Source organism: Terrapene carolina, unplaced genomic scaffold (genome assembly GCF_002925995.2).
Source record: "Terrapene carolina triunguis isolate 2854851 unplaced genomic scaffold, T_m_triunguis-2.0 Scaffold183, whole genome shotgun sequence".
Lineage (NCBI taxonomy): Eukaryota > Metazoa > Chordata > Testudines > Emydidae > Terrapene > Terrapene triunguis.
Window position 1 is genome coordinate 810,936 of NW_020664534.1, and position 22,817 is coordinate 833,752.

A 22,817-nucleotide genomic window follows, 5' to 3' on the forward strand; every position below is an offset into this window, starting at 1 on the left:
GACATGCATATAATATTGTATGTGTCCAATTTTTTTATACTGGACAGTGCTTCCAATTCACTGCTGTCTTCTAGGCTGCTGTCACACCAGCATGAATTTATAAAAATACCTAACCATTGCAACAATATATCCAAGAAGATGAGAGTAAATATTTTCGCCTGTTTGGATGATTGACTTATGAAGTATGTCTCGTGGAAGAAATGAAAGAATTTGGCTGCAAGTCCCAGCTTTTAAGGGACCATTGGGAGCAAAGGGACCCTGTTTGACACAGCTTGTATTAGTTTGCAGTGTTTTGGACTTGTATGACAGGGGAAGGATTTAACAAAAGACTTTAGTTATCAAGAACTAAGCTGGAAATCTCAGCTCTTATGGCGCCAATAGTATTCATGGTATCCATGGCACACTTTCACCTGAGAACCTCAGTATACGTTGAAGGATCAGTGAACAAAAAAACCCCTCTCCATCCTAATCTGAGGACAAACACCCATCATGCTGCTGTTGATTTGGTGGGGTCCTAAGACACATTTCCCATGTGACTACTTTATCTGACGTGGAAGAGCACTACTGCAATTAGGCCATGCTACTATATAATAGACCCTAGTGATGGAGTCATTCACCAGAGAGTCATGAGAAGTTTTTGTGTGGACACCCCAGAAAGACTCATCACACGCTTTAAATAGTCAGTGGTTTGTTGCACCAGAAAATACATTGGGACTACAGTTGTGAATAGATATGTTTTGTTGGGAAATATCTTGCCTATCAAAAGGAATGGGAAGAAGCATACAAAGGTCTTGACCAAACTCAATAGACTGTACATCTTGCCACATTTCATCTCTCAGAACCAGGGAATTTCTGCATCCCAATCTAAGGTCTCATTCTGTTACGGCTCCTGACAAAGTAAAGCTTCGGTAGCTGTGTTAAGCTTGTAATTGCTCATGAGTCTGTCTGAGCCTTTAACTTTAAATGCCAATGATATTTGGTCTGGTGTGAATAAGTTTGCCAGGATCTTCTGCCTGGTCTCATGCAAAATATATTCTTTAATTATAGACCGAGTTTGCAAGTTTATACGCTGTTCTGTTTTTCTTTACACTCATGTAAAATGTAGCCCACTTTTTGTTCAGTTGCTATAGTAATCTGTTTCTCTATAAATTGCTATTAAAAATCCCTGGTTTCACAAGATGTTCAGTTTGTAAACACTTTTTTTGAGCCACTGACTATATATAAACTCAAACTTCTTACGGAAAAAATTATGGACCAAGATTTTTTTTTAAATAGCAGTCTAAAGTTACTCCTATATCCTCATTCAAACACTTAAAGAAGAGGCCTGAGTTTCAAAAAGCATCATCACCCAACATCTGTTGATTTCAGTGGAGCTGCTGGATGCTAAGCAATCCTTAAAATAATCAAGCAACGTATTTAAGTGCCTGAGTATACATTTACATGATAGATCAAGATGTTTTCAAGAGAACTTGTACGTATGGCTAGCTGACTGAATTCTTGTTGTTTCTCAGATGCCAAGGTGTAGTTAGAATATGCACGTTATCTGTAGTCCGCTTCCAATCAGTTCCTGTCAAAGAGCTTTGTAATGCAGCTGCACAGAGTTTCTGCCTGTGCATATAAATCACTGTTGCTTGGACTCAGCTTTGCGTCTTGAGTTTGGATTTGTCATAACTGTCTAAAAGGACTTGTTTCCAAGCTTATAGATTCTCAGGTAAGTATGTATGTTTGAGATGTTTCTAGAACTGGGTTTGTTTGGATTTTACTCTTCAAACTTAAGGTTTTTTTGTATTGTCACCATTGTGAGGCTTTGAAATTCGACAGCTGTATTTTGCTTTTTGTAGCCAGTTATTGCTACTGCACAGTCTTTTGATAAAAATCCTGAAGCTTATAGTCTTTAGAAGGAGATGATTATATTTTACAAAAGTGAAAACTTACCTCTTGCTTACAGAAAGTACATTTATAATATCACTTTCCTTGCAGAGTTTTGGGGTGGTGTTTTATATAATTTCTACCTGTTTGCGGACATGTAAAAAGAGTAAGGGGCTATATTCTCAGCAAGAACAACGGATGCATGCCATCTGCTGCTGAAGTGGTTTGATAGCATTAGAATTTGAAAGTCTAGGGAATTCCTGCTAGCCATAAACTGGAGGATAGGTTTAAATGTATGGATCTCTTATCTTTTGAAGAGAATTACAGGTAAGTTTCTTTCACTTAAGAACAATATAGCCTTGTTTTGCATGAGTATATCTACCTTTTCTAAATAACGGGGGATTTATAATGGGTATTTCTCTAAATTAACAGCTTGTTAAAATTAAGGTACAGTATGCATTAAAATGAAAACTTGATAAATGAATTTTGACAACTGGTAAGTTTATATTGGTCATGTGTATTTGTATCAAAAGCTAACCCAGTTGTTTATTAAGGTGACTGTCATAACACCACTATAGGTAAGTAGTGCTGTTTATAGCTTTAAGTATGATTTCTTTAACATCTATCTAGCTTCTGTTGCAGGTGGTGGACATGGACGTATCTCCTAATGATGTCACCATCCATTAGTACACACATCCTGCTAAAAATAAATATCAAAATCAAAATCCTGTATTGTCTCTCGTTTTTGAAAATTGAAAAGATATTACTTTAGTAACTGCTTATATCAAAATGTGCTCTTTGCCTTTTCACTGATACTTTCCATTGTTTCACAAACCACAACCTGTCTTTTATACCTGAAGCAGAAAATAAGTGTTTGTTCTCCCTGGAGATTAGAAGCTGCAAATTTTAATCTGCTAGAATGAAATATGCAGCAGCTGCGAAGCTAGCATTCACTTTCAATAAATTCAACATCTTAAAGCCATTGGTCTTGTTAAAAACACTTAGAATGTGGAACCCTTAACCAGAGAAGTCAACAGTTTGACTTATAGTGAAGCTGTAATTTTAACAAGAAAGCTGTGCAAGTAATGCCATTATTATTTTTTTACTGCCAGTAACTTGGTGGGCGTGTTAGGTTACATCCCAGTGGGATGTGATACAACTTCCAGCATGTGTCCTTCACATGTACAATAGCGAATTTTCCCCCTTGTCTTCTCCATCTATCTTTTACACTTGGTGTTTTGATAGCATAGACATCATGTATTTCAAGGCCCTATTCTGTATTCCCCTTAAAACAAACACACACTCTTTCTTTCCCTTCCTCTTCTGCAAGAAGTCATTTTGCAGAACATTCAGAAAACTAGTGACTACTACTATTTATTTTTCCCCAAGAAACTTATCTTCCTATAAAGAACTAAACACAGGATGAGATACCGGTTAATCTGCCGACTCAGTCAGTGCAGCTTGAGCTGAATCATATTTTCTGGTTGTATATAACTTTTTAGTAGCGTGGTCTGTTTCTAGAAAATCTGTAAAACAGTGTTTATCAGATGGGGTTGCTGCAAACAAATCCATGGTGAAGGCTGTGGATGACAGAAATGAGAAGGCTTGACAAAAAAAAAATAATCTTCATTGCCCAAACTTACAAACCACTGCATTCCGTTGTTTGTGGAGTAAATCTGTCTCCTCAATTTTACTTCAGGACTGCTCCGAATATCTTTTAGTTTGGTATGGTAATATGTTAATGAGAAACCCTGATATTGCTAGTAGTCATTGCGTACTAAATGCTCCAGTTTCATTAACTTATCATAGTATCAGTGCTACCTCCTTGAATTTGGGAAGGCTAACAGAATGTTCCCACTTTCTAATAATTGAGGAATAAATAAACAAAAACGTTAAAATGGCCTTTGACCAGCTTTTTCATAAATCCTGTAGCAGCCCTTTTTAGCTTGTACCTCTTAAAAAAAAAAAAAAAAAAAAAAAAAATTCACTCACCTTAACCTTAAGATTAGTTTAGTATTCTGTCATTGCCTTGCTCCATGAGAATAACGGCTTGTAAGAGGTGCACATTTGTTTTATCAGGGGGCCTTGTGTAAGGAAGATGTCTAAAGTGATTACCCTTAAGCATATGAGTAGCTTGGAACATTATGCCCTATATAGACAGTCCTGTGTACACTACAAAATTGCCAGAGTCATGAAACAGTTCATAGTAATTTTTATACTGCTTCAGATAATTTAGTTGTGCCATATGGCATGAATGGTGCATAACTCTTCTGAAAACACTTGTTGAAAAACCTAGTTTCAACAATTGTTTTTGAATATTAGCTGATACGTTTTCAAGAACTGTTCACAAACTACTTCCAAGACACTGCCTATCCTGTAGTGTAGACAAAGCTGTTGAGCTATTAGATGTGTGCGCAGTTGTGTAAGCCTCTGCACTCAACTGTTTTCTTTCACATGGGCAAATTTGTGTATAAATGGATAAATCTAAAACTATAGCATGTGGTTAGGATTGATTTGCAAATTGAACCTTAAGTGTGACCCATAGAAAGTTGAACTACTGCACTGTAATGTCACTAGCAAATCAGTTGTTTGAGAAGACACTTTTTCTTTCATTATAAGGTCTTTTTTTCCAGGTGTTTTTACTGATTCAGGAATGCCATGACTTTTCTCACCTCCACATATGAATCTTTACAAGCTAGCATAGTATTGCTTGGTTGCCTGGAGTTGAGGTGTGTGATACAGGGCCAGGGAAGGTTTTCCTTTTTTGTCTGTTCCCACAGACTACAAAATAAGATTGGCAAAATTGAGATCCTAGTAGAAAATATTGGGGGATTAAAGAGAAATCAAGAATTAAATGTGAAAGTTCTAGGTAGTTAGTGAATACATAATAGCAATTTTTGTGTAGTTCTTTTTTAACATATTCATGCTCAAATAGTTATAGATCATAGATTAAACAAATTACCAACAATGGGGACTGTTGTGTAAATAGGCATTTCCTTCTCTAAAATAAGTATTTTGAATAGGTCTCCACATCTTGTTTATGGATCTCAAGCTTCTAGTTTATGGTAGCCTTTGAGTTTTCTTTAGTGTTTGGTTTAAAAAGAACTTTCTTATAAAAAATGGCAGTTGTATGTGGCCCATGAAGAGGCATAATATGACTTCATCATCCGTTCCTCCCTCGCTAATTGACAGTGATTAGCTCTGTAATCCTTGAACTGCTTTAGTAGGAAAGTGAATTTTGAATAGTCTACTGTTTTTAAAGATGTTATTTCAAATCAAGACTCAAATCACTAAATTTAAAGTTTTTTTTTTTCTATTTGAGAAGCATGATTTTTGGGGAGGCTCCTGATTTTTAACCACTTCCATCTAGTTGAGGCTTCTATTCAAGTTGCTCTTCTCTTGCATTAGACAAGATTTTATGGTCAGGGCCAACTGAGTATTCCTCATTTTATATATTTGTCCTGATTATATTCATAAAATACCTCTGCACAGGCACTCCCGTTTTTAATCCTGATCTGTCTCATGGACAGGTATGTCTATTTCCTTGACTTCTATGCCTTCTAGAAGCTCTTAATAAATAATTTAAGATCAGCTTGTTTGTAAAGAAGACTTCTCTTCCCAAAAGGATGTTCTTCACTGCCTCATTCATTTGGATGTTATGGGGAAGCAGCAAAACATCTAAAGGCACTTCAGAATTTGTAAAATCAATGAAATTGTGCCACCTTTTGAAAGAGAGGCATGAATAAGCAATCTGCACTAGCATATCACTAGTCAGACCATTTCTGGTGCAGAACTTTCCTAGATCAAATTTGCGTGGGTTTGAAATAAGATTATAATAAAAGTGACACTAAAAATCTTCTCATTCTTATTAAGGTGGCAAGGAGTACTTGCCTCTATATACAGAATAATTCCCTTCTCTACAGAACTCACTTAAGTGCAGACTTTTTTTGTAAATGTGAACTCAGTATAATACTTGTCCGGTGTTTCTATCAGCTGTAGCGGTTCTGGGATCAAACCTTATATTTCATTTCTGTTGTGTGAGCAACAATAGTAGCTACACGGCTAGTGCCTCTTCCTTGTCGATAGGACAGAATTTTTTTTTGGTTGGTTGGTAAACTACAAGACCTGGAAGATACACTGGGCACAGACATAGCTCAGTCATTTTATCACTTGTCTGACCATCTGTACACTTGAAATAGGCCAGGGATTCATGTGTTCAGGGCCTCCAGCCTGAACTATTGAAATCTTCTCTACCTGCGTCCAGATATGAAATTTGTGAAGAAATTCTATAATGCAGAGAGACCTATCTGCTGAGCTAAAAAGAGAATATACGCCTTCCTTTTTTCCACTACAGGGAGTCTTTTAGTTCTTTAAAAGTGAATTGTTCCCTTTCTTGTGCTCCTTTACAGTAATGGCTGCATTTAATTATCTTAAATTAATTCTACCTTTTTCACTGGCAAGATCAGGTCTTTAATTTAAACCTCTTCCTTGGAAGACTTCAGTATTTTTTTTGATGGACTAGATTGAAACTAGACTTTCAGTTCTCCAAACCCTAGAGAAGGATGGTCCAATGGTTAGAGCATTGGCCTGGGACACAGGAGACCCAGGTTTAATTCTGTGCTCTGCTACAGTCTTCTTGTGTGACCTTGGGCAAACAACTTAAGTTCCCTGCCTCAGTTCCCCATGTGTAACATGGGGATAATAGTGCTTCTCTGTCTCACTGGGTTGTTGAGGATAAGTAGGTTATATATTACACTTCCATTTACAGCTCATAAAGGGTTAATCAGTTGTTAGAATCCAACAGCAATAGGTTTCTTACCATGACTTATAACCATCTATACCACTTTCGCCTCATGTCAGTAACATGCTTATAAAATCTATTTAATCATTTGTTTATCCTTTATAAACAACTTATAAATTGAACCTTGGCCCAGGTATGAAGTATAATCAATAAGCATATTAAAATGACTGAATTCCTCAGATACTATGATAATGTGGGCCATCAGTATATAAAAACCTCAATTTAAAACGCATTAGATTAGATCTTCAGCAAAAATAGGATCTGATATTTCTAATATTTAAGTGGTAAAAATGAAGCCAGCTTTAGAATGGAAGGATGGGCTGGGGCCTAAAACACAGGACTTGAATATACAGAGACATGGGTTTAAATCCTGGCTTTAATACAGTCATGCATTGAGAGCTCTGGCAAGTCATTGTGCTGTCTGAGGGTATGTCTATACTGCAGTCAAGGGGCATGATTTGAAGCTGAGTAGACAAGACTTAAGCTAACTTTAATAGCAGGCTGGCATGGGTATTGGAGCAGTGAAACCATGACAATGCTAGCTGCCTGAGTAATTGCTCCAGGTTCTGGATGGATTTGCATCGCATGTGCTGCTGTGTCTTCACTGCTCCAGTACCTGAATTAGCTGGATTAAACCTAGCTCAGGTATGTCCATTCGAGCTGTAGTCACACCCATAATTGCAATACAGACATATCATACACCTCATTCTTCTCTCTAAAACAAGGATACATCTCTACCGTAATTATCTATCATTGGTAAAGTATTAGAATTCTTAGGTTGAACGTCAAAAGTATTACCAGAAAGGAGTGGTATAGGGTAACCTCCCTCCCACCCACACACACAATTTTATTTCTTTGCAGTTCACATTTTTAAAGAAACCTTCTTTGCTGTTTACAGACAATGGTAGGATCAAATTTAGAGTCACATCTGAACTTTTACATTGTGGCTTGACTATAGCCTTTAGGAAAAGTCCCATAGTGTATTTTAAATATGTTCACATTATTCCACTATCTGCACTAGATTGGGATGCTTGTGTTAATCTATATAAAGGTGCCTCAGTACTAAGAAACTAAGTGAGGGCAGTGGTCTGTTACATATATCTGAGACCTGCTACTGCTGTGTGGTGAGGCTTTTAAACAGATTATTCCTGGCTGCTGTAAGCCAAAAGCTTGAGATCCCTAAACCAAAGTGAGTGGATCTGTCTCGTACATCTTCAGACGAACAACATTTTCAGGTATGTAATGTAATGGATTATTTTTGTATATACTTTGAAAACTGAAGTGAGGCACATTGAAAACTTCAGTGACAGCATTTTTTTTTTCTTGGAGGGAGTTGATATATGAGGACTTCCTTTTTGCTGGCATTACTCAGATGCACTGGTTAGTCAAAATACATTGCAATAAGCATATAAACTGGGTTGAGAGACAATGGGAAACTTCAATTTAATGTTCTAATTACAATCTAAAGAGCATAGTTTTAACTATATAAAATGATTGTTACATGCTGTTAAGATCACTATCACTTTGAGTAAACATTTCGCTCATTCATAAAGAAAACATCACACATGAGTGCTTACTTTAGATTCTGCATCTAGAATCTAATTTTTGTTGAAAATAGTGCTTCAGCAGATCTGATCTGTTTTGGTCATATCTGCTAACTAATAAAAAAAGAAACAGTGGCCTCATTTTAGAGGTACTGAGAACCTGCAGTGACTGAAGTCAGTGGGAGCCATCTGTGATTACTACCTTAAAATGAGGCCACACATTTCTGTAAGTCTTTTTGCCTATGCAGAAATAATACTGCTCCTGTTGAGTAAACTGGATTTTTTTCTGGTACTTACATCAATAGAATTGTTAATCAAGGTCCAATTGCAGTCACTTGTGCAACCTGACATTAAATGACAACTTCCCTTCACTTTCTCTCCCAATTAAAATTTGTGCTGTGTATTTCGTTACACCTGTGTGACTGGAAAGGCCATAGAATTTCATAGGTGTAACAGATGGCTTAATTTGAGAATCAGTTGCAAAATATAATTATTGGTAGTCATGTGCTGCCCTACCTTAATGATATTATACGAGCTGGAAAGAACACAACTTTTGTTGATAAGCTTATTTCACAGGAGCAGAAATTGAACTATTTTTTTCAAATGTTCTAAAAACTTTTGGGAAGAGATCAAACCTGGAAAACTTCAGTCCAAGAATTGAAAGTTGCCATATGAGAAGTGAAAAGGGAATGAAATGGGAATTTCTGCTGCTTTAGTGGTTTGTGATGCTTCTGTTACAATAGGAATATTAGTACATGTTTTTTGGTGGGGAGAGAGACTGTTTTAAACACCTCTCTCCAATTATTGCCTTTTCTTGGGCTGAAACTCAAAAGATTACACTTAAAAGTTGTTGTTTTTCCTGCAACCATACGATTTAGAAACACTTTAAGTAGAACCTCAGATTCATGCAGAAGTTTTATAGGACCACCAAAAAGGTAATGAATCTGTGACAGCTCAGTCTGACCCATGCATGTAATTAGACTATTAATGTTATTTTGGACACACTGGAATTGTATTGCACCAGAAAACACTGCATATGTCCTGTGTGAACTGGATGCTTGGAAGGGCTCAGCAGAGAGCCTGATAAATCTACTGGCCCTTCCAGTGTCAGTTGAAACTTGATGGGAAAAGGAGATGCTAGAACTTTTTGCTTTTGCTTTACCCTCTTTAGCCTTTGTGTCAATGAAAGATATCAGGCAGGTTTGATAACATTTCTCTGCCTCAGCCATCCCATTCAAATGTAGTGTACACTTGTAGTGTTAATGGCATACAAAATATGATTTTCACATAGAAGCTAGATATGTGCATAATCAGTTAACTGCACCAATACATTTATACAGTGATGCAGGACTACCAAAGCCTTGCTAAGCCCTTTCCCTTCTATCAGGCTTGACAGCCCTCTCTCATTCCCTCTTCCAGTGTCCACCAGTTCCTGGAGGAAGTTATATTTGTGATGCATATTTAGTCATTTTGACAGTTGTCATACTCATGCTTTAGCAGACACTTTTTCTTGTCTTTTAAGAGACTGGATGCAAACTTGTTAAGATTGACAACTTAAAATGCACATGCATAAGGAAAAAGAAAAAGCTAATACAGTAACTCCTCACTTAGTCGTCCCGGTTAATATTATTTCGTTGTTACGTTGCTGATCTATTAGAGAACATGCTTATTTAAAGTTGCGCAGTGCTCCCTTAACCGCCTTCTTTGTCCACCACTTGCAGAAAGAGCAGCCTGTTGCAGCTGGCTGGTGGGGGCTTGGAACCAGGTTGGACCGGCAGCCCCCCTATCAGCTCCCCACTCCCCTAAGTTCCCTGTGCGGCAGCCGCCCAGAAGGCTATCAATTGCCAGCAGTTCAGCTGTCCCTCCTGCCACTGCCATGTGCTGCTCCTGCCCTCTGCCTTGGAGCTGCTCCCAGGAGCCTCCTGTTTGCTGTGCGGGGGCTGGGGGAGGGGTGCTAATGTCCTCCTCCCCCCTGCTCCTGCCCCCCACTTACCTCATCGCCATAGGGCGGGGGGGGGGACGGGGACATGACAGGGCTCAGGATGAAGGGAGCTTGCTAGCAGCAGCTACTGTCTCAACTTAATGATCTACTTAAAAAGGCAACGTACTTAGAGTGCGGTCAGCGTACTTAAAGGGGCAGTGCGCATCTCTCTCTGTCTGCCATACTGTCTCCCCTCCCTCTATTTGTGCTGCCTTGTAGAGTGAGGCTACATTAACAACAATGTGTTAATCCTTGAGGACTCAGCCGAATGCTAGTTCATCATTCAGCACTAAGGCATTCCCTGGGAAATACTCCACCCTCTGACTCCACCACCTCAACCAAGCTTCACAATCATCATTGCAGAGTACAGTATTAAATTTCCCTGGAGCCTAACCCCCCCTATTTACATTAATTCTTATGTGGAAATTGGATTGGCTTAATATAGTTTCTCTTTAAGTCGCATTTTTCAGGAACATAACTACAACGTTAAGTGAGGAGTTACTGTATATGAATGCTAGGTATGTTGCATAGCATATACAGTAAGGAATATTTAATAGCATGTTACATGTGCAATTTGCATAAATATTAATGTGAACATTGTCTCCATGTGTTTAAAATTTCAATTTTAAGATTTGTTAACCTGAATGCAAAAACTAGTTTAATTTAGGTGACGACATAACCTCTGGAATCCAGTGAAAAAATCAAATTACATTTTCTGCTTATAGTCATGTTTTAAAAACCAATTCCTCTTTCCCCACATTACCATGTAGGTGGGGGGAAGTAATTAAGTTGTATCATGAGAGGAAATGTGATAATACTAATAATCAAAAAGTAACAAATTTAACCTTGAATTATCGTTAAAAGCAAATTCTGGAGCTAAGGAACTCCCTGCCAAATAGTTAAAATACTGGGATTATTCAGAGAAGTCTTCTATAGGTTCTCAATTCAGGCTGGTGCATACAGGGACAGCTGTCTCCAATATAACTAGGACCAAATCTATGCAGGATTTTGTAAATAAAAAAACACCACTTCGAATCACATTCAAACAGGTACCTAATACAGGCCATGACATGTCATGTCCTTCACACAGGACATGCCACAAACTAAGCAGGAAGATGCTGTCAGCACTAGTTGAAGTTGTGTGAGAGAAAGATAAGGTAGAGCATTGCAATAATCTAATCAAAGTGACAAATTCATGGAGCAGTGGCACAAGAACTCCAGTGGCGAGAAGATATAATCCCTTTCCCAGCTACCAGTAAGGAAGATAGAAACTCCTTTTTCCTGGATGTCCTGGTGTCATGAGGAGCCTACCCAAAAAACTGACCTTATATCCACACTTGAGGGAGCTGATGTAACTTGTCATAGCTGAAGGATGTCTCTCTCCAGCTCACCACTATGAACTCTGTTTTAGCAGGACTGATCTTAAGATCTAGGTCACCAGAACACATGGCATCCTCTAGCTGCAAGGAAAAGCAAATTTAGAAGAATGGGCAATCTAAATATTGGAACGGGTTGCAATGTGGTCCATTCCCTCTACACCTTGAAATGCATCCAAAGGACCAGTGACAAATTAGAAACAATGGAATCCTAAGCCTGTGTGTGTGCTTGGTGCAGATGAACGGCTATCTAATACTAGCAGTTGGGTGCACTGTAGGATTTGAAAGGGAGAATGAGCTACTTGAGTTTAATTCTTCACTATTGCTGCCATGACCTATAGCTGAGTCATCAATACTTCATGGTCAGTGATATGAAAAAGACTGTTGGCCTATCCAGCAGTAACCATGGACACCTGAATATTGTCCTAGAAGAGACTCTGTGCAGACTGTATTCAGGATCTACAACTATATCCAGATCGAAAGGAGTTGAAATCCCAAAGCTTTCAGATGGTGCCACAGCTGCCTTAGAGCAACCTTATGCTTCCTCTCCTCCCCCCCCCCCCCCAATTAAAAGTCAGATTATTGCTTAGGCCTATTTCTAAAAATCCTATGTTGGGCTGGCACCTTGTCTTTCCAAACTGAAGTGTTCCCAACAAGAAGACTTCCAAAATAACTTCCCAACAGATCTAGACCCTCAGTGAGATCAACTCAGCTGAAACAGTCACAGAAGACTTTCCGTTGTTCGGTATATAAATCTGCCACAGAAATGGAGTTCATTTCAAATACTGTGTCCTTTCCCCCAGATAGTTCTGTTGGTTGAGACTGGAAATTCTGATGAAATCAAAGAAAATGTGGCTGAGGGATGTAAAAACAACTTGACATCTGAAATTCTTTCCTATGGCTAATTGAACTGTATCCCTGGTGCTTTAGCCTCCTGCATTCTCTTGCAGGTTGTGTGTATCTACATGACCTAAGAAAATAGTGGAAAGAGAGAGAGAATGTAAGGAGCTATTGTAGTGACAAGTGAGGAGAAAGGATGGCTATCCCTTACAAGACCTTCACATATGCTGTGATATTCCCTTAGACTCAGTCAAGTTGCCTATTGATTGGGGGTGAACCAATGGAAGAAGTTCTTTGGCCATAAAGAATAGCACTGGCCTCTCTCTGGAGGAGTTAATGTGCTAGCCAAGACAAGAGTGTGGTCTTATCTTCACTCTCCCGCACTCCAAAATCTTCAGTTGCAGTCCAAAAGTAAGAACCAGAGTATGTACATCTGCATGTGTTCAGCCAAGAACCACATAGGGCACTCCCCTAATTCTGATAGCAATTAAATCCTGAGTTAGTCTACATTGTATGGTTGTCTGTATGGAAGGTAGTTTCCCACAACATCATCTAGGGAACTCTACCATTATGGCAGATGAGCTTGGGGATCTCAGTCATGAGAAGAAAATCACAAAGGAGGGGCCTGTGTACAATCTACTGGGACTTGCGCACTAAGTGGATATCCTCAACCACACTCCATTTGGGAATTTGTCTGTGTATTCCAGGGGTTCTCAAATTTCATTGCATCACACCCCACTTCATGGGTGGGGGGGCCAAAGCCCAAGCCTCACCATTCTGAGCAGGGGGCCTGCTGCCTGGGGCTGAAGCCCTCTGGCTTTGGCTTCAGCCCTGTGCAGTGAGGCTCAGGCTTCAGCCGTGGGCCCCAGAAAGTCTAAGCCAGCCCTGGCAACCCCATTCAAAGGGTGTTGCGACCCACTTTGGGGTCGCGACCCACAGTTTGAGAACCACTGGTATATTCCTTTATGGGGTGTATCTATCAAAGATAATTAGACATATATCCACCAGTTAAGCCGTCCCCTTGAGAAGAATCTTTGGTACTCTTTTCCCTAATTTAAAAAAATATTTAAAATCTAGATCCCTTTAGAGCTCTTGCTCTAGAATATCAAAGCATGATAACTGAACCCTAAGGCTATATTTACAGTAGCCATTTTACTCTTCACTGGTGCTAGCAATGTGAGGGTGGAGAGAGGGAATGTTAGTGTACAGTGCCTGCAGGCATTTGTACAATTGTGCCATCTAATTTTGCTCACAGATGGTCTAGATAACATGGTGGTGAAATCATGGTGCTATACTCCCACCATTGGTAGCACCTCTAGAACTGTAGCTACTGGAGAGACCCCTAAAATTGCTAGCTCAGAGACCTTAACGTGTTGAGCTTCTCTCTCTAGCTGTTTGCGTTTTTTGTTCAGCTTTACCACCTCCTTGCATCTTCCCTGTGACAGGGGAGCTCTTAATGCTCACTGTGAAAACAAACTCCTAAAAGTTGAACAGGATTTGGAATCTAACGGTATGTGATATTAATACAAAAGTAACTATACCTTTTTTCCCTTTGTAATGTAATCACCTGAGATGTCTGAGGCATAAAATACTTTATACACACAGCTCCTTTCTAGTACTAATTCTAATGAAAAAATGGAAGCACAGTTACAGGCCATAAGCTGTTTCACACCAGTGGGAGCTTTTGTTAATCTTTCTAGGTTTCGTTCCTATTACAGGCAGAAATAGCGTCCCCCTTTTCTGATCAACAAGCTCCTCTTGTGCAGTTTCTTCAGCAATATCAAATTCCATTGTTTGATAGCTTAGATTTGCTGCCCGTGTGTGTGAAATTGGTCATTTGCTAAACTGTTTTTAGCTTGCCTATGTGGCAAAGAAAATCTTAATGGCTTAATTTTTCCTAATTTATATTCAATTTAAAAAAATATAATTGCTGGAAGTGAAGGATTTGTAGGCTAGGTCCCAGCAACAGACTAGTGCTATTCTTTCTTTTTATGAGAATGAATGACTGGGAAGAAAAACAAGCTGCAGCTTTTCTTAAGTGGTAAACTTAGCATAACATCAGTCCCTGGCCAGATATACTGCTTGGGTGCTTCCTGTGGACCAGAATAGCCCACCTTCACAAGCCCTATTGTCCCTAAATAGTTGCCACATTTGGCCCCAAGCCACTATCCTTAATCAAAGATTACTGCCCTCAGCAACATCATCAATTTTTGTGTTGAGAAATTTAATGTTGGGGGCAAGTCCCCACCCATTTGGGCTTGTCTGTTGCTTTGCTGAAGTTATTTTGAGGGTGGAGAGATGAGAAAATGCCACTTTCCTTTTAAATCTGTAGCTGAATTTGGAGTGGTGGTAACTGCTGCTAGGAGACCAGAAAACCTCTTTTATATTTAGAAAAAGGCCCAAACTATTTGAAGTGACTCCAGTGAGACCGAGATTAGATTTAGGCCTAAATGCCTAATACACAAAATTCATTGTAAGCTTCGGTCACCCTAAACACCATCAAAAATTGTTTTCCTGTGACTATCCAGTGAAATGTACATGGATTTTGGGCTGCTTGGTTCCAGGCTGATAGCTAAACCATGGCTTGAGGGCTTTGATGCCCCAAGGCTTGGTGTGGGTAGTGGAAGTTAAATGGGGCACTAGCTGCTTTAGGTTGCAGATATATTGCAGGAGAGAGGGTAGAATCCTCAAGAGCACCTAAATCCCATTTTCAAAAGTGATTTAGCTACTTTTGAGCCTAAGTTCCATTGACTTTTAGTAAAACTTTGGTTCCTAAGGGCTAGATCTTAGGCATTGCAACTGCTAACTTCTAGGGCCCTGCCACCTAGTTGGATTCTTGGCCCTGAGTTACGGACCCAGGCTCCCCGTATGATGTCTGGAAAGCATTAGACGCCTCCGAGATCCTCAGAAGCCAGCAAGCTGAATGGGAAGCCACCTAAGTTAACCAGGAACAAAATGTAGGGAAAAGGGCAGGGCTTATGACCTAGACCCTCAAAGGTATTTAGGTCCCTAACTCCCATTGATCTAGGCCTTAAGTGTCTCCCCTGCTTGGGACTCTCAGCTGTAAACCCTCTCTTGGAGTTAGATCTGACTTAGTTTAGGCACTTTTCTGGCTTGGTGGCTAGGGCATTCACAGGGCATGTGGGAGACCCAGGTTTGATTCCCAATTTGAACCCGAGTCTGTCACAGATGAAGTAAATGCCCTAACTGAGCACTGGGCTGCAGTGTGACGGTCTCTCCGAGCCATGAATATTTAATTATTTATACAAAGTAGAACAGCTTCAACAGGAGAGATTGAGAGACCCACCCCAGGCTATGCACTAGCCCAGGGGTGGGCAAACTTTTTGGCCCAAGGGCCACATCTGGGTGGGAAAATTGTAGGCAGGGGGTTGGAGTGCGGGAGGGGGTGTGGTGTGCGGGAAGGGGCTCAGGGCAAGGGGTTGGGGTGGAGGAGGAGTGTGGGGTGTACAAGAGGGCTCAGGGAAGAGGGTTGGGGTGCAGGAGGGGTTCCAGGTGCAGGATCCAGCCCAGTGCCGCTTACCTGGAGCGGCTCCGGGGTAGCAGTGACACGCGCCGGGGCCAGGGCAGGCTCCCTCCCTACCTGCCTGCCTGCCCTGGCCCCGGCCCTGCACCGCTCCCGGAAGTGGCCGGCACCACATCCCTGCGGCCCCTGGGGGCAGAGGGCTGCGCATGCTGCCCTCGCCTGTGGGTACTTCCCCCGAAGCGCCCATTGGCTGCGGTTCCCCGTTCCTGGCCAGATGAGTGCAGCACACGGAGCCCTCTGCCCCCCCCCCCCCCCCCCCCCAGGGGTCACAGGGACGTGGTGCTGGCCACTTCCGGGAGCAGCGTGAGGCCCATGGGGCCACGGGGGTGGCAATCCTACGGGCCGAATGTGGCCTGTGGGCCGTAGTTTGCCCACCCCCTGCAATAGTCCAATGCTTAGGGCACTCATCCAGGAAGTGGGAAACCTGGCTTCAAGTCTCTCCTCCAAAGTGGGAATTCAACTCTGAGTCTCCCACAGTTCAAAGGAAGGTCAAAACTGTTGGGCTACTGGATATTCTGGGCCATTCCCTCTTGTGCAAGGCATCATCCAGTAGTTGTACTGTAAGAGCAGCTATGGGTTTGTCTACACTACCAAGTTTTGTTGACAAAACTTATGTCAACACCCAAAAGTTGACAAAACAAAAATTGCCAAAGTGTTCACGCTTGCTCCCTCTGTCGACAGATCTTGTCCACATTGGGGACACCATCATTGACAGGGTGAGCAATGCACCGTGGGTATGTATCCCACAGTGCAGTGTTGTGGGAAGGAAGAGCTGATCGCTGCGCATCTTGGGATTCTCTCGGGATTCTCCCACAGCCCCCTCAGCTGCTTAGAGCAGCATCATGAGTAGTTCTGTGAGCTCTCCATGTTGAGGAATGGCAAAGCAGCACAAGTCTGTTCCCCTCCCCCTGCAGCAACAGTCTGCCTGCTGCTGTGTTCCTAGTGCAGGGCAGAACAGGAGCATTCCAATGATTTGCTCTCCATTTGTTCCCCAAACGGAGCAGCACACAGATACTTTTCTGGAGCTTTGAAAAGGGAGGGGCACATGCCTGCATGGCAGCAGAGATCAAAACAGTGAGTAGAGCACTCAAGGCAGCCATTGTGGGATGCTGGCGGAAGCCAGTTCTGTCGACAAAACAATCTGCAGTGTCTACACTGGCTCTTTGTCAAGAATAAAAGGAGGGTAAAAGACACAAATCTCTTGTAGGGGTGGAAGTTTTTTGTCGTCAAAACTGGGAGGTTTTTGCGACAAAAGTCCCATTGTAGTGTGTACGCTCTTGCTGTTTTGTTGCCAAAAGGCAGTTTTTGGCAACAAAACTTGGTAGTATAGACAAGGCCTATGACATCTGCTGACAGAGGCAGTGGAATGCCTGGTTTTAAAATGATGTTGCTTTGCCTTGTGCTAGGGCTCTGAGCAGCTATTCAGCTGTGAGGTGGCATCAGGATTTAGGTGGCTAATGCATATGTCTACTGGTAGAAATTTAGGGTGCCTACATGGTTAGGCAGCAGCTGAGCAGTGGGTCTGAGAATATCAGTGGTGCATAAATAGCTCTTTAGATCCAGTCTTAAGCCTTTTTTGTAAATGGGATGTAGGCACCTCTGAAAATATTATCCTTGTATTGTAAAGAGGGTCAGTGGATAAAGACCTAACCCTAGCTACATGTGGAGGAAACTGCCTCTCTTCCCCAGCCCTTCTCCACTTATAAAACAAACAATCCCTCTACTCAGCCTTAATTTCTCTAAGCCTCTAGGGGACTGATAGGGTCCTATCTGCATCAGACCAGGTATTTTTGCCACCAAGTCCCTCATGAGGTAGAGGATAACTAACTGTAGCCCAGCTCTCCCATCATGGAGATGATACAATTATTGCCAGGGTTTGGGTCACAAATGCATTCTGACTAAAAAGATAGTGCTGTAGTGGAGTGTGTAAGGACCTGCAACAATGAAGCTTTCAGTCTGCTGCTCGGCGTGTAGCCTGATGGGCAGTAAACCCCACAGAAGAACTCTCCATAACTCCCAGATATCGCATCCTCTAAAGTGTTTCAAACATATGTTAAGGCTCTGCTTGCTTCAGACCAATTTGCTAATACCTTTCTATTTGAAAATGGGGTGAATGGCTCACAGCCTTGTTCATTCTTGAAAGGACAATAGACATAAGATAGCAAATAATGGAGAAGAAAAAATGCTAAGATTATGTCCTTAGGAAACCCCTCCTCCAAACCCAGTTGGTGGACACCAACATCTGAATCAAGTCACTTCAAAATAATTGCTGATGCCTGAGTATAGCAGCATGACTGAGTAAAAGCGCCATTCAGGGCAGTAGGGTGAAACCTTGTTAACCTTTAGAATACTGGGGAGTCATGCCAGAAAACTACGCTGTCCATTATTTGAAAAGTTATCTGATGCATGTAGTGAAGATAATAGGCTTCAACCATTGCTGGAGTGAGACACTAACAGAAAGTTTGAACAAGCCACTGCCTTAAAGGCAAAAGTTGGTAACACTGCTAGATGATTGAGTGACTTTCTTTCACATATCAATCACCTTCTTCATGCCTACTTTATACTGGAGCATAGAGCCTCTCTGGTGATAGTAACCAGTTCAAAACCCTGAAACATCAGAAATCCAATTTAGTTTTATTTGCTGGAATACATCCAACAGACCATCTTAGTCCCTTGAGTCCTTATGCCTCCACCTTCCCCAACCCAGACATGTAGGTATTGTGCAATTGACAGTAAACCAGTCTCCCTGATCACCCACTAGGAAAGTACTGAATGTTTAGACTGCAGGAGACTGAACAGCTCAGGACTTTGTAAAAATAAAAGTGATTTTCCAACAAACACAAGTTCACTCTGGAGGGTGTGCAGTTGGTGTTTACACTGTTAGTTGCCATATAGGGCCCCACCTTCACACACCATGTCTAGGCTGATAGTGTGGTCAAACAGTTGATAATTCACCATGCCATCCTTCAAGTCAGGTCAGTCCCTGTACTCTGTCTCTCAAAGGATAGATAATAGATTAAGCAATATTCATTGGGTGTCACTTCTGAGAGAGAGCCCCAAAGGCCAGGCATTCACTGAAGAACCCAAGACCTGAGGAAAGTTCGACTCAGCCTCCAGGGCTGAAAATAACTCCCTGTCTGCATCTAATCCTACTAATCAGCTATTTGAGTTTTCCCCTTTGCTGTGGGGACTCCAGCATTGTCTGATACCATAGCAGTAGGTAAGACCGTAGTTGTGGTACACATTTCTTTTTTGGATGAAACCAGGTATCTCCTGAATGGGATCATCATGGACCCTCTGTCCTCCAAGGCAGAGGGCCCATGGAATGGAGGAGAGGCAGACTAATAAGGGTTGTATCACCCCAAAATAGACACTGTGCCCAAGTGTTCTGTTTCCTGGGGATATGAGGGTCTGTCTCTGGTAAACCTTGGTCATTCCTGAGTATTCTGCCAATGTGGGTAGGGTTTTCCTCAACGGAACTTCAGTTTTGTCTGCCTTATGTGAATCCAGGCCTCTAACAGAGTACTTCCCTGGAGCCACCTAGCCTGTGCCCTCCTTTCTCCCTGTGTATTGTTTGAATGTAGCAATGTCATCCCTAACTTCTTGCTTCTGTCTGTGTCCTATCTGCTTTTGGGCTGTCCAGATAATCCATCCCTATAACCTCTCCTCATTGTCATTCTTGCTAACTTCCTGTAAGTAATTTATATGGGCTGGCAAGGTACGGCATTCTGCCTTAACCCTGTATGGTGTAGGTGTGAGTGTCCACCTTAACGTGTGGTGCAGTCTTCAGGATCCGTATGGCTTTCTGACTTATTGTAGTGCATAAGGCCCTTGATGTGAGACTAACAGTTTTGGCATGTGCTCAACTCGCACAAAGCTGCAGGTAGAGGAGAGAAAACCATAGCACAGTAGGGGAGGGAAACGGAACAATTAACTTTTGCAGTCAGTTCTTTAGCCATCTTTTCTCAACATGTCCAAAAGAAAGCAACATAGTATGCTGGTGTACTGCAAGCAGGGTTGGTGCTTCCTTGGGCTGATCAGTGTCTTGTACCTTATAGTGAAGGAGAAGTGAAAGTGTTGTGTGAGGAGCAGAAGAGATCTTCCTCTGTATCCACTGCCACCTTACGCTAGTAGTCACAGCTCTCTAGCTGAACTGTGAATCCGGTGGGATCTTCATTGTTCAGACAGTGCTGGTCCTGGAAGAATGCTTCTGTAACTTGACTATTCAGGGCCAACTGGAATGTCCTCCAAAAACTCCAGGAAAGTGTGTTCCAGCCAGAGGGCTAGAAAATGTTCTCTTGATGCATATGCATCACTCCTAATGACACTCACAGAAGGTATGTGAATGTGTTGGAAGCAGAATATATCCAGAATATAGGCAGGTGTGGAGTAAATTGCACCACAAAGCTCTACCATGCACCTCTGATGACAGGAAGCATCTCAGCTATTTCATTCGTGGACAGAGTCTGCCTCGTGGGGCTGGAGGGAGGGGAAAGAGGGTGGTGGTGGTTTGGCACATATTCTAGTCAGAACCCTTTAAAGTCATGCTGAAAAAAAAACTGCCGCCAAAATACTGGCGCTGATTGGGTTCTCTTTCCAGTCAGTGAGTAGGATCCAGAGTAACTGAACACATTCAGCGGCTGTTGGAGTTTTTAACCTACATGTCCCCATTCACCAGCAGAGACGTAGCTCTCTCTCCAGCTCCTGAGAAATCGTTCACATTGAGATACAGAACAACTTTGATTATTTGAACTTCAGTTACATAGAACATTATAGAATGGAACAAGTCATATCCTTGAATCAAATTAAAAATTCCCTGTTATTTAAAACCTGAATTGTCCAAATTTATTTGTCCTTTTGACAGGATAATCATGGTATTGTATTTTAAAATGTGTGTTGCAGGCACCAGGCACTACTAGCCAAAAAGTACCAGTATATAAAAATTAAAACATCTATCATTAATATAAGCAAATATGGTAATTAGGGACTATGCTGAGATTAGCAAAATCTTTTACTTAGTTCAAATCTGGATTATTTTCAATTATAAAATGCTGGAGCACAAAGGCAGGACAGAAAATCTGATAATTGACCATTTAAATTAATGTAAAAAGTAGCATTTAAATCTAATATAGTTGTTTTAAAAATTGCTAACTGTTAAATGGTTTAATGGTTAGATCAAAAGGTTCCTTACCTGGGCTTGAAGCACTGTCTAAATCTGAGTAAGAGAAAGCCACTGAAGCTCAATTAGACCTTCTTGGTAAAAAGCAAGTCATCACTGAAAAATAATTACAACAGCTGAGATGGACTTTTCTGAGGAAGAATCTGAATACTCGTTGGATGTAAGTTACCTTTAAAATATTGCCAGTAAAAGGAAGCTCAGGCCTGGATCTACAACTTTTAAATAATTTACCCACAAGACAAATTCATAGTATTCCTCTAAATCTGTCATGACAAAACTACCCCTAATAATCTGTTGCAAAATGTTTTATTTGTTTATTGAAGTAGTCTGTCCATCTTTGCATAATGCGCTTTTCTAGTTCAATAATATGTTTTCTCTGTCCTTTAATATTTCAGTGAACAGTCTGGTTTTTGTAATATTCCCCATGCCACTGTTGTTGCTCATTGCAACGTCTTCCATTGCTCCCTCAAAACTACACACATATTTATTTAAATTACGGTTTACTCTGAAAAGTAACTGTGTAAAAATAGCACCTTCTTCTTTGAGTGATGGCTCCTATGTATTTTCCACATGTGGGTATGCGTGTGCACCATGCGCCTGAGTCTGGAAATTCTTCAAAGAAGTGTCCATTGACCCGCAAAATCACAGTTGTAACTCCTCTCATGTTCCTGACCAAAGGCATAAAACGCAGGGTGGGTCGATGCGTCTCCAGTTCCTCCTCTTCATTGCCATAGCAGAAAGATCGCATGGGCAAGCCATATCCTCCCAGAGGATTTCTAAGTGGGTTTCAGGGGGATCTTAGAATGTTACAAAATACCAAAAAATTCCCCTTCCTGGGGGTATTACAGCTCACTTCATGCAAGCACAGGCTGCCTTTCCTCATCCCTATCAGGTGTGCTGCTGCAGGGCAGCAACTTGGAATTCTGTCCACATGGGTGAGACACTACGCTCTAGTCCAGGAGAAGTCAATTATTTTTTGTCAAGGTCTCAATTTCTTGGTCAAGGTATAGTCAAGGTTCAAACTCCAGAGAAAATATTTTTTAAAAAATAGTAACAAAAAGTAAATAAAAAGATTTTGAGATTCGTTCGAAAGTGTCTGGTGGTCTGGATTTGGTCTGCGGTCCACCTGTTGACTATCCCGGCAAGCAGTGACTGCAGATACAGCTGTAGGAATGGCAGTACTATAAGCAACTCTGCTTCCACCTTCCTCGCACCCTCCTCCAGTCACCCATGTGTGGAATACACATAGGGACCATCACTCGAAGAAGAAATGGAGATTACGTACTGTAATTGGAGGTTCTTTAAGATGTGTGGGCCCTATCTGTATTCCACTACCCGCCCTCCATCCCCTCTGCTTCATATCCTATTGGATTGCAGTAAGAGAAGGAACTGGAAAGGAGTTAACCCGCACTGCCTTTCATGCCCTTGGTGAGGAGCATGAGGGGAACTACTGTGCATGTATGGATTAACGGATGCTGCTCTGAAGAATTCCAAACTCGGGTGCATGGCGTGCATGTGTACCTATGTGTGGAATACAGTAGGGACCACACATCTCAAATATCGTCTGTTACAGTAAGTAAGCTCCATTTTTCACTCGCAGATCTGCACCGTGCGGGTATTCAGTCATATAGGCTAACTTTAGTGACCAAGCAAGTTTTTACTTTTGATTTCTGTTATTAGGGC

At 41.4% G+C, this 22,817-nt stretch overlaps 1 protein-coding gene across 3 annotated transcripts in view; it reads left to right on the forward strand.

Annotated features, from left to right (window-relative positions):
- RPRD1A (regulation of nuclear pre-mRNA domain containing 1A) overlaps positions 1-22,817 on the forward strand; it is a 66,747-nt gene that overhangs the window by 24,490 nt on the left and 19,440 nt on the right. The window contains exon 7 of one of the 3 annotated variants that reach the window (XM_024213362.2): positions 2,512-2,593. The exons of the other annotated variants lie outside the window; for them this stretch is intronic. Within the exon in view, the coding sequence (XP_024069130.1) occupies positions 2,512-2,556 (45 nt within the window). The 3' untranslated portion in view covers positions 2,557-2,593. Of the gene's footprint in view, positions 1-2,511; positions 2,594-22,817 lie in introns of those variants that run through there. 3 annotated transcript variants of the gene reach the window in all.